We start from the raw sequence: 12,705 nt of genomic DNA on the forward strand, positions 1-12,705 counted from the left end.
AAAAAAAAAAAAAAAAAAAAACAAAAAAAAAATTTTTTTTGAATGAATTAAAGGTAGCCAGGCAGGCAGGATGGCTCACTGGGGAAAAGCATTGCCAGCAAACATAATGACCTGAGTTCAAGTCCAGGTCCCACCCACATGATGGAACACAGAACCAACCCTGACTTCCACATGTGTCACATCACATGAGTACACACTACAGTAAGTGTACAATCAAGCAGCAATGAATATTACACTGGTATTAATACATACACCCTCTAATTAATTAAGACAATGTCCAAACCTGGAATTTGCTCCCACTTTCCTCAGGGTGTGAGCCGATCACCGGAGGAGTGAACAATTCGTGTCTATGCGTCCTCTGGAACAAAGAGATCCTTATGAATTACTGAACTAGACATTTAAAGAAAGAGTCATTATAACACAGCCAACAATCATCAAATCCAGACACTATTGTGGATGCCAGCAAGTTCTGGCTGACAGGAGCCTGATATAGTTATCTCCTGAGAGGCTCTGACAGTGCCCGACTAATACAGAAGTGGAGGCTCACAGCCATCCATTGAACTGAGCACAGGGTCCCCAATGAAGGAGCTAGAGAAAGGACCCAAGGAGCCGAAGGGCTTGCAGCTCCTTAGGATGAACAACAATATGAATTAACTAGTACCCTCAAGAGCTCCCAGCAACTAAACCACCAACCAAAGAGTACAGATGGTGGGACTGATAGCTCCAGCAGCATATGTATAGCAGAGGATGGCTAAGTTGATCATCAATGGGAGGAGAGGCCCTTGGCCCTGTGAAGGTTCTATGCCCCAGTGTAGGGGAATGCCAGGGCCAGAAAGCAGGAGAGGGTGGGGTAGTAAGCAGGGGGAGAGGGGAGGGAACAGGGGTTTGTTTTTGTTTTTGTTTATTTATTTATTTATTTATTTGGTTTTTTCGAGACAGGATTTCTCTGTATAGCCCTGGCTGTCCTGGAACTCACTCTGTAGACCAGGCTGGCCTCGAACTCATAAATCCGCCTACCTCTGCCTCGCAAGTGCTGGGATTAAAGGCGTGCGCCACCACCACCCAGCCTTGTTTTTGGTTTTTTTTATTTTATTTTATTTTATTTGTTTTATTTTTTTTTTGGAGGGGACTTTTTTTGGGTTAGGAGATATTATATGACATGTAAATAAAACATCTAATTTAAAAAAAAAAAAAAAGGCCAGGTGATGGTGATGCACACCTTTAATCCCAGCACTTGGGAGGCAGAGGCAGGCAGATTTCTGAGTTTGAGGCCAGCCTAGTCTACAGAGTGAGTTCCAGGACAGCCAGGGCTATACAGAGAACCCCTGTCTCAAAAAAACAAAAAACAAAAAAACAAAAAAAAGCGGGTTAGAAAGTACAAAAACAAAAAAACAAAAAACAAAACAAAACAAAAAAACACTGCCTCTAAGCTCTTAAATTGCTTATTCTCAATAAAACAGCATGCAAATCCCTGGCAATTCCCCCACTGCAAACCCAGGGCCTAGCTCCAACTCGGCAACTCTAGCACAGAGCTAAATCCCCAACCCCTATAGCAACTTTTAACACAAGAAGCATTTAAAAACCTCAGCACAGAAGCTAGTGAGAGAGAAAAGCCACCATACAACAGGGCTCTGTGGGGCTGGCTGTAACCCAGGCCAGAGAGATCATTTAACAAGACCCAGATGATAGAACACAGTAAGGAAGAGGTGAGACAAGACCCTTCAGGCCAAGAAACGGGGGTGTCCAAAGGAAGGAGGCTATAAAGGAGTATATGAGGAGCTCTATATTAGTTAATTCTCTCATCTAACCCTACCAGCCTGCCTGAAAAAAAAGCAGCTCAAGGGGGGGAAGGGTTTTACTAGGCTCACAGTTGAAAGCCACAGTCCATACTAACCAAGTACAGAAGGGATGCCTGGCTCGGCTGTTTAACCTGCTTTCTTGTTTTGCTTTGTAATCAGTCCCGGTGGCTGGTGCTGCCCACACTGGAGTTGGGAGGATGATAAATCCCTTCATGGCCCTGGAAGTGCTCTCACAAACACACCCAGCAGTATTCTTAAGCATATCTTGTTCCAGTCAGGCTAACAATCAAAAGTAACTACCAGTCTATAGCCAAGCCACTCAGAAAGCACCCAATCTTGTCAAGACTACCTACTGCCCAATACAAAGTTTAGTGTGAGTGTGCACAAGGTGGACTGTTAGATGAGGTACAGCAACTATGTGGTACTGACCATCCCCTCCCATTGCTCATGAACTCTAGTAGGCGGATGCCCCTTCCCCTTCTGAAGACAGCCCAGGCCTGAAAGATGAAAGCAGAGACAAGGACTGACGCAAGGGTGAACAAGTGTTCAAGCCTTCAGCCAGGGCTACAGGACAACAGGACAACAGGACGCTTTCTGAAGGCTGCCATGGCTACTAGTGGCCATTCCTGTCACTCCATAAGGAGAACTTGTTTGAAAGAATAACCCTTTTTGTAAAAAATGGTTCACTAGAACCCCAACCTGGCACCACACCAGGGCCAACATGGCTCCCTTCTTTTGTCCCCAGTGCAGGTAGTGACAAGGTCTAATAAAAGGATAATACTAAAAAAAAAAAAAAAAAGAGCTGAGATACAGAAAAGACAGATGCCTCATGATGGTGACTGTATGGGCACCTGGATCCAGCCAGGCTTAAAACCACAGCCCTCTAGTCTTCCTGCTAATACAGGCCAAACTAATATATCCCTTCTTTGGTTTTAGTCACTTCGAGTTCTTCACAAGCTTAGACTGAAAACATGCTTTCAGGAAGAGGTGGGACCTGGCTCAGCTTGGAGAGAGCTTGCCTGGCAGGTACAAAGCTCTGGGTTCCATCCATCGTACCACGGGACCGCTGGCCACGGTGGTACATGCCTGTCATCCCAGCAACCCAGAGGCAGAGCAGGAGGGTCAGAAGTTCAAGGTCATCCTACATAGTGAGTTTGGGGCTAGCCCAAAAAGCAAGAAGCCCTCTCTGAAAATAAGTCTGAAGTAGAATAATGACAGACTCAGATTGTTAGGATGAAAATGTGAGCAGACTTCCATTCACCTCTATCTCACACCTGAGGAACACAAAAGGCAGGGCTAAGTGACTCGCTGAAAACACTGTAGACCGAAATCTACAAGGAGGACCTGGGTATTGTTATACATGCCTCGAATATCAGTACTCAGGGGACGAGGCAGGAAGATCTAAGTTGGTCTGGGTGAACTTAAGGCCAACATTACTTACACAAACAACAGCATGTCTCAGACATGAGAGGGAGAGAAAGAGTGATTGACAGCTGATAACATCTCTGTAAAGAACAATGAGGCAGCCGAGTAGTGGTGGCGCACGACTTTAATCCCAGCACTTGGGAGGCAGAGGCAGGAAGTTTCTGAGTTCAGGGTCAGCCTGGTCTACAGAGTGAGTTCCAGGACAGCCAAGGCTACAAAGAGAAACCCTGTCTCAAAAACAAACAAACAAAAAAACAACAAAAAAAAAAAAAGGACACTGAGGCAAATGTTGCAGAGTAAAAACAAACAGGAACCTGTGGTAGGCAGAGAGGGAGGCACAGGATGAAGACCACGACATATGTGGTCCTCAAACATCATATACATACAGCAATAAATAAAAAATTTAGAAAGAAGAAACGTAAATGAAACTACACTGAGGTTGATAGGTTGGCTATCAAGAAAACGAAGAGAGAGATGACCCCATGGTTAGGAGTGCCTCCTGCTCTTCCAGAAAACTGGAGTTCATTTCCCAGCACTTACATAGGTATTGAGGCTTGGCTTTTTTTTATGTATTTTAATGCTAATACTGGCCCCCAAGATCTGATTGCCCCCAGGGACAAGGGGCAATCAGATCTCATATAGATCCAAGTGATGCTATGTAATCTTGCCCCCAAGTTATCCCTGATTGGTGAATAAAGAAGCTCACAGCCTGTAGAAGAGAAAGAGGCAGAGCTTTGGTTGCCAAGCTTGCCGTCTGAGCAGAGACCACGAAGAGAAAAAGGGAGAAGGTGGAAAGAAAAGAAGATGCCATGGGGTAGGTGAGTCATGAAAAAACATGGCCACAAGGATTGGCCAGTTGGAGTTAAGAGGGAACATGGCAAGTTATACCTCAGGGTTATTGATGGGGAACTAGATTCTAATAGCTTAGAAGGTAGATATGTGCCCAGCTCTGGTGCATTAAAAGCCTTTTATAAATATAAAAGTTGTGTGTCTTTTATCTGGGACCTGAATGATCAAAGGCGGAGTAAAGAGCCCCAATTGAGATGAAATATTTACTACAACCGCATAGGTGGCTTACAACTTCCTCTAACACCTGCTCCAGAGGAGCCAACACCCTCTTCTGGTCTCTGAGAATACCTACATACATGTGGCGGACACCCACAGAGAGACACACATATATACAAGTAAAAATCTTTTTAGGGCTGGTGAGATGGCTCAGCAGATAAGAGCACCGACTGTTCTTCCAAAGGTTCTGAGTTCAAATCCTAGCAACCACATGGTGGCTCACAACCAACTGTAATGAGATCTGACGCCCTCTTCTGGTGTGTCTGGAGACAGCTACAGTGTACTTACAAATAATAATAAATAAATCTTTAGGCTGGAGTGAGTGGGGCTGGAGCAAGCAGAGGTTCCTGAGTTCAATTCCCAGAGGCCACACGATGGCTCACAACCATCTGTACAGTTACAGTGTACTCATACACATAAAATAAATAAATAAACCTTTTTTTAAAAGTCCTTTCTTTTTTTCGTTTTTTTCAAGACAGGGTTTCTCTGTGTAGCCCTGGCTGTCCTGGAACTCACTCTGTAGACCAGGCTGGCCTCAAACTCAGAAATCTGCCTGCCTCTGCCTCCCGAGTGCTGGGATTAAAGGCGTGCTCCACCACCGCCCAGATTTTAAAAGTCTTTTTAACAAGAAAACAAATTTTAGTGATAATGCCAGATAGGAGGAGGAGATGCACCGACACACCTTATGCATTCTGGGCAAGAACATCACTCCAGTAACAGAGAGAATCAGCGTGGAGGCTTGACAAAGAGTAAACTAGAAAAGGCTGGATGTAGCTAAATGTGAAAACAGGCTGGGCTTGATCCATAGACACACAGACAAGACAAGACAAGACAGGACAGGACAGGTCACACACACATCATGTGATCATGCTGCATGAGGCCTGGTACAAACGGGAAGGCAGCAAAGCCAGCGGACACACACAATGGAATATTATTCAGCCACAAAGAACAAACTCATTTTCAGGAGTGTGGACAGAGCTGTAGAGCATCCCGCACTAAAAAAAACATCTCAGAAAGGACGAATCGCTCACTGCATGCTCGCCCTCACACTCAGAAAGACATGAAAGTAGGGAGAAGACGAGAGTGACTGACAGAAGAGAAATGTGACCAAAGTACACGTCATAATGAAACCCAGCATTTTGTACAATAACAAAAAAGAAGGAAAGCTTCAAAATGATAGAGGGATTGAGAGGGGTCTTCCAGAACCGGGAACTTCATGGTGGGTCTCTGCAGTGAAGTCAACAGTATAAGCAAAGTGACAGAAACAAAAGAACAAACAGCTTCCATCTGCCTCCAGCCAGACAGGAGCAAAGTACAGGTGAGGCCAAAAGCATAGGATGGGAGGGAGATCTCAACCACCAGGCCTAACTATTCCACTCCATAGCAGCAGCCGTCCTCCAAAAGATGCCCATGCAAAACCATGACAGGGTCAGTCAGAGCTGCAGCTCAGGGTGACTGCACATGACAGAGCTGCTGGGAACAGGAGCTCTCAGACCTCCTGTGCCCCTGCCACACTCCACCATCCCAGGCGCCCCTGATCTGAACCTCTTGCCTAGCTTCATCCTCTTTCCTTTCTCTCGGGGTCTTTTCCTCACAGCCCCAGTTCTTCACTCACTGCAGATGCCTCCTAAGCCCTTCTCCAGATTGCTGCCCTCTGCCCCTGACCTGCATTTATGTATCCACTCTTGACTACTTTGTTGCAGATGACTGGAACAGAATCTGCCTTACATCTGGCACTTTAACAGATTAGCAGTATTCTGTTTCACTCTGACTTTCAAAAGAGTATCTTTCTTTGTGGAACTGGGGACTGAGCCTGGGGGGGCATACATGCCAGGCAAGCCTTGTACCACTGAGCTATATCCATAGGGCTTCCCGCTTTCTATTTTGACACAGGGCCTCATTAAGTTGCCCAGGCCACTACTGAACTCACTATAGTTTGCATAGACTTTGACATAGAACCTCCCTGGTTCTTCTATTGAAAACATTGTCTGTTTATCTTTTTTATCTTAAGATTTTTTTATTATTATTATATGTAAGTACACTGTACCTGGTTTTAGACACACCAGAAGAGGGCGTCAGATCTCATTACAGATGGTTGTGAGCCACCATGTGGTTGCTGGGATTTGAACTCAGGACCTTCAGAAGACCAGTCAGTGCTCTGAGCCATCTCACTGAGCCATCTCACCAGCCCGTCTGTATATCTTGCGAATATAGTGGGCTTTGGACAGATCAGATAGACGGAGTCTGAATCCTATCCCAACTCTCTACATGTGACCTTTGGGAAAGTCATGAAACCTCTCTAGGCTTCAGAATCCTCACTTGTAAAACATTCATGAGTCTATTCGTGCTAGTGGGCTAATGAGGTAAATAATGCACGCAAAGTGCTAAACAATGCCTGGTACCTCAAGAGCAAGTATTAAGTTCCGACCATGCTCATTAAAGGGAAAGTTACTTCGTATCTCTGTGCTCTCAATAGGGTGTCAATCACATATCCTGTGAGCAGTCTACAGAATGACCTTCCTTCTTCCTTTCTTTCCTTCTTTCTTTCACTTTTTTGTTTGTTTGTTTTTTGTTTTTCGAGACAGGGCTTCTCTATGTAGCCCTGGCTTCTCTGTGTAGCCCTGGCTGTCCTAGAACTCACTCACTCTGTAGACCAGGCTGGCCTAGAACTCAGAAATCTGCCTGCCTATGCCTCCCAAATGCTGGGATTAAAGGCATGTGCTACCACTGCCCGGCTCCTTCTTTCTTTTTTTCTTTCTTTCTAGACAGGATCCTACTATACAACCCTATTGCTGGCCTCAAACGTGCAGCCTCCTCCTGACTCTGCAATCTCAAGTATTGGGATTATGAATATGAACCACTAAACCCAGCCTTGAATGACCAACTTTAACATACAAAAGTGAATCCTTTAAATATCCTTGAGATTTCTCAAAGCTCTTTTTCCTTCCCAATTTATTGATGTTCTCCCATTCCCAACTTACCTGGTGTAAAATGGTATAACGTTCACGATATAGCTCAGCTTTGTCTTTTGCTGTTCCAAATAAGGTTGGTGCAGCATGATTAGTCATTGATAGACTAGAAGAAAAAGGAATATCATTAAATATATATATACATATCACATATGTGTATATTATATATCACATATATATATATCACATATATGTATATCACATATTGTATATAACACATATATGCATATATGTCACATATGTGTGTATATATGTGATGGTCCCACACATATGTATATATGTATATATACATATACATATATATCACAAAGGTCAGCCAAAAGTAAAACATAAAACTATATACTTTGTGAGGAAAAAAAATACAATTAAAATTAACTTAATAAATAAAAAGATGGCTCAGTGGATAAGTGCACTTGCTGCTCTTGCAGAGGTCCTGAGTTCAATTCCCCAGACTCATATGGTAGCTAAAAACAGTCTAACTCCAACTCCAGGGGATCTAGCACCCTCTTCTGAACTCCAGGAACACCAGGCACACACACAGTATACACTCATACACATAAAATAAATCTTAAAAATCATCTTATATCAATAAATGATACATGGTATACTTACGGAAGAAATTTTTTTCTTTCTGAATTATATATAAAATGTGGAATATCAAAAGCTCCAATGATATTGAAAACATGCTCTCTGAAAAACAACCCATAAAACACAGTTCTGAACTTCAATTAAACTCAAATATTATAAGCATAATTGACAGTATAATCTTTTGCATATAATACCTTGTACATTTTCCTAAAGCTATGTATCACTTATTTTATTGTGTCACAAGTGATAAGAGGATAAAGTTTTTAGCTTGACATTCTACTCTCAAGAGATACAAAGGAAGCTGGGTGGTGGTGGCACACGCCTTTAATCCCAGCACTTGGGAGGCAGAGGCAGGCGGATTTCTGAGTTCGAGGCCAGCCTGGTCTACAGAGTGAGTTCCAGGACAGCCAGGGCTACACAGAGAAACGCTGTCTTGAAAAACCAAAAAAAAAAAAAAAAAAAAAAGATACAAAGAAGCCAGGAGTGATGGTGCCTCCCACCCACCACCCACTGTCACTCCCCACAGCCACCAACCACCCCTATCTCCTACCCCACCCTGACTCCCACACTCCCTGCACTAGGAAGGCCGAGAAACAGGAAAATCAAAATCCCCAGGCCAACCTAGCCTGTCTCAAACAACCAACCAGTCAATTATACTTTTGATGTTCAATTTAATTCACTCATAGCTCCCAGACTATTAAATCAGACAGACAGGAAACACACAATGTCAATAACATACAAATACTATAATCTCACTAGAAGAAGTAAGGAAGACAAATCATTTAATAATGAGATTTATAACGTGGGCTACCACTCAAAATGAAACAAGCAACTATGACTTCTAGTGTAGAACTATTGATTACTAGTCACTTTCCCATGAAAACAAGCACTCAGTAAGCCCTCCGCCACAGAGGATGCCACTTTACCCACGTACATAGTCTCATCCACAGACTGGCTGCACTCCTGCACAGCTGCTTCCACCACTGACCGTTCGATCATGTTCGATGACACTGAAAAAGGAAGTTCAATATTAAAATGTGAAACAGACACGAAGACTCAGGTACGGTAGCTCCACCTAGAAGTCTAGCACTTGGAATTGGAAGGCAGGAGAATCAGGAGTTCAAGGCTATCCTGAGCTACATAGGGAATCTGATGCCAACCTGACCTACATAAAACCTTGTCCGAAATCAAGGCATAAAAATTAGTTCTTTGGTTGGAAATACTAGCAGACAGCAGTAATCTCAGCACTTTTGAGACACATTCTCTCCTTTCTTCTCTCTCTTTCTCTCTCTCTTTCTCTCTCTCTCTCTTTCTCTCTCATGTTCTACAAGCACCTGTTCTATTTCTTTTTTTTTTAGATAGGGTTTCAATATGTAGCCTCAGCTAGCCTCAAACTCTTAGACCAGGCTGACCTCAAACTCAGCGATCTACCTGCTTCTGCTTCCACCCGTACCTCTGCTAGAATTAAAGGTGTGCACCACCACACCAGGCAAAAACAAGCATCTTTATTTGTATAGCACTTCTGAAAATAAGACACAAAAACCAACTGTAGGACTTATACAATGGGTCGAGTGTCTCATTCAAGAATATTGACACCAGGAGGGTTTTGGATTTGGAACTTTTGCAGATTTTAGAATAACTGCATGCTGCATATAAATGAGATTTCTTGGGGTTGGGACCTTAAGTCCAAATACAAAATTCCTTTTCTAAATGATTTATTTATTTATTATTCATGTATATTTATGTGCACAACATAAATTTTTGTGTACAGCATGCATGAAGGAGCCCACAGAAGCCAGAAGCAAACATGGAATCCCCTAGAATTGAGTCACAGGAGGTTGTGAGCCACCATGTGGGTGCTGAGAACTGAGTCTGGGTCCTCTGCAAGGACAGGGAGTGCTCTTAAACACTTACACACAGCCTTAAGGAAGGTACTATGACTCATCATTTCCTACTTGTGACACTCTTTTTGACACTCAAAAAGTTCATGATTTGGGAGCGTTTCTGATTCTGAATTTTCAGCTTTAGGTTAAACCTGTCTATAGAAACTATTAGGTCAGAAAAATCATAAAAGCCATGTGTTAAATACGGTCATAATACCTTAATATATAGTAATGTTTTCTAAAGATTATTTAGTGATATAAACTCAGTTAGCTTCAGTGAGGCTAGAGAGATATAACTTAATGGAAACCACTGTGTTTCACTATAATGGTAGAAAGGGCAAATGAAGGCTCTCTTTCACTGAAGACTCGGTAAATATACCACACTGTCTTTAGTATTTTACAAGCTTTATTCCATTAGAAAGTGCTTCCTAACACTCAGATCAATATGCCTGCTTTTTCTGTTTGTTTGTTTATTGAGATGGTCTCCCTGTGGCTAGCCTGGAACTAGCTGTGGGAGCCCTGGCTAGCCTGGAACTCACTATGCAGACCAGGTTAGGCTCAAACTCAGAGAGATCTGCTGCTTCCACCTCCCCAGTGCTAGGATTAGGGGATGCTACCACACCCAGCAATACACCCATGTCTTATTGATGGGGAGAGCAACTTTGAGTATCAGCCCAAGAACACAGCTAAACGGGCTAGAAAGCAACACAAACTCAGGCCTGATCAGAAAGTGTGTACCCTTAGACACTGTCTTCAGGCAAAATACCATATGCCATTTGAAATTAATATACGATGATTAACAATAATGACTTCCTAAATTTTCACTGTAAAGGAATTTATAAAGAGTGTGTTTAAAATTCCACCTTTAGAAGTGAATGGAGAACTAGTTCTCCTCTGTATCATAGACCACATGACTTTCTACATCACTGAAGACGCTAGCATTCATACCACATATCAGAGTGGGCTAAACTCCTATTCTGTTGGCAGTAGAAACATTGGTTCATTTCTCCTTGTTAGGTCAGTGCCTATGGTAACAGATGAAGTATTTAACCAACAGAGCAGGAAATGTAGGCCTTCTTGCTTTTCTCTTATTCCCCCAAACACTGAGAGTATCTAACTTGTCAAGACAATCACAAGTTTAAAGAGCAAAAGAAGAGACCATTAAAGATCAGATCATGGCCAACAATGTAACTCAGCAGGTAGAAACACTTGCCACAAAGTTCTGGTGACATGAATCTGATCCTCAGACCCACATGGTAGAAGGAGTGGACCCGCTCCAAAGTTGTGCTCCGACCTTCACATACGTACTGTGGTGTGTATACACAGGCAAAATAATAACAACATAATTCTTTTTGTTGTTGTTGTTGTTTGGGTTTTTTGTTTTTGTTTTTGTTTTTTTGAGACAAGGTTTCTCTGTATGTATAGCCCTGGCTGTCCTGGAACTCACTCTGTAGGCCAGGCTGGCCTCAAACTCAGAAATCCACCTGTCTCTGTCTCTCAAGTGCTGGGATTAAAGGCGTGCACCACCACTGCCTGGCACAACAACATAATTCTTTAAAGGGCCAATTCAATAGTTAAATATAGAAAAGATGCTGTGGTAACTGCACCTCCCCAGGAGACTGGGAGCTACAAAACGAACAGAATATCCTGAGGTCACAACTGAACTAACCCTTTGGGAAAAGACATTACTGTGTGTCTATCTCAGAACTCTGGGCTTTGTTAATACTAGAGCCTCAGTATCCTTTTAAATCAGAGAACACAAAGCTATAACAATCTAAGCATCATCAGAAAATGTCACTTACGGGGCTGCTTTTCAACTGCATCGATGATCTTTTCGAGGTTCTCCTCTAGCTCCAGCTCAGTGACAGACTGGAGAGCTTCAGTGAGATACTTCGTGGCTTCACTAGTGAGAGAAAAAAAAGATGAGACCAAGAATTTCTTAGGCTGGGGGTGTTTGGTGGCGAGGTGGGCGGGGAATGAGGGGTAGGGGAGAGGGATGGGGTTGAAGTTGGTGGTGGTGGTAAACTTTTGTTTAAATCTTATAAAACTCAAGCTTTAACAAAAGCTAAGGCAACATAAAAACTCAGTTCTCCCTCTAAAGCCTCAAGTGTCAAGGCTTGAAACAGTTAATTAAAAAAATAAGTGAACAAGTAAAATAACAGCAAATCCCTGCAGCAGATCTTGGTAAAATACCTTTTTTAAAAAATCGAAATGAAAGCCTGGCAGTGGTGGCGCATGCCTTTAATCCCAGCACTTGGGAGGCAGAGGCAAGTGAATTTCTGAGTTCGAGGCTAGCCTGGTCTACAGAGTGAGTCCCAGGACAGCCTGGGCAATACAGAGAAACCCTGTCTTGAAAAACCAAAAAAAAAAAAAAAAAAAAAAAAGAAAAAAAGAAAAAAAAAAACCATGAAATGAACTGGATACCGTGGACATCTGAAATGACCCTATCGTGACTGGAGTGAACGAGGCTCAAAGCTGAAACTCTGATTTAAGTTTTTATTTGTTTTTCTAGACAGAGTTTCTCTGTGTAGCCCTAGCTGTCCTAGAAGTACAGAGATTCACCTGCCTCTGCCTCCAGAGTGCCGGGATTAAAGTGGTGCTGAATTGTTGGCCTACAGTAAATGCAGGCTGAGTGCAGTTTTTAGCCTCTAAATCCCAGGGTAATCTGTTACACAGCACTACATAACATAGTCTTCGCACATGAAAGCTCCGTGGTACATGGTGTTTTGTTCCACACACAGCACTTTGAAGCTAAAAGACTTGAGTGTATACCTCAATGAGTCAATTAATGAGCTTCCCACAGCTTAATAATAGTGTATTTTAAGTGAAAGGAAAGGAAAAGCTATTTGCTCAATTTAATCCTCTCTCCAAATGTCAGGGAGTAACCAAATTAAATCCATCATTTTCTCCCCAGGTATACCCAGGTTGACCCTTGGACACTACTGGGCAAAACGTAAAGTTAAAAGGTTCATAAAG

General features: G+C 42.8%; 1 protein-coding gene across 1 annotated transcript in view; it reads right to left on the reverse strand.

Moving 5' to 3' along the window:
* The window catches only part of Pole2 (DNA polymerase epsilon 2, accessory subunit), a 26,190-nt gene that overhangs the window by 12,385 nt on the left and 1,100 nt on the right, over nucleotides 1-12,705 (reverse strand). Inside the window, exons 2-6 of the mRNA XM_031355805.1 lie at nucleotides 11,532-11,632; nucleotides 8,781-8,856; nucleotides 7,871-7,948; nucleotides 7,271-7,364; nucleotides 284-358 (exon numbers count right to left, since the gene is read on the reverse strand). Coding sequence (XP_031211665.1) covers nucleotides 284-358; nucleotides 7,271-7,364; nucleotides 7,871-7,948; nucleotides 8,781-8,856; nucleotides 11,532-11,632 — 424 coding nt within the window. The remainder of the gene's footprint in view (nucleotides 1-283; nucleotides 359-7,270; nucleotides 7,365-7,870; nucleotides 7,949-8,780; nucleotides 8,857-11,531; nucleotides 11,633-12,705) is intronic.

Source organism: Mastomys coucha, unplaced genomic scaffold (genome assembly GCF_008632895.1).
Source record: "Mastomys coucha isolate ucsf_1 unplaced genomic scaffold, UCSF_Mcou_1 pScaffold6, whole genome shotgun sequence".
Taxonomy (NCBI): Eukaryota; Metazoa; Chordata; class Mammalia; order Rodentia; family Muridae; genus Mastomys; species Mastomys coucha.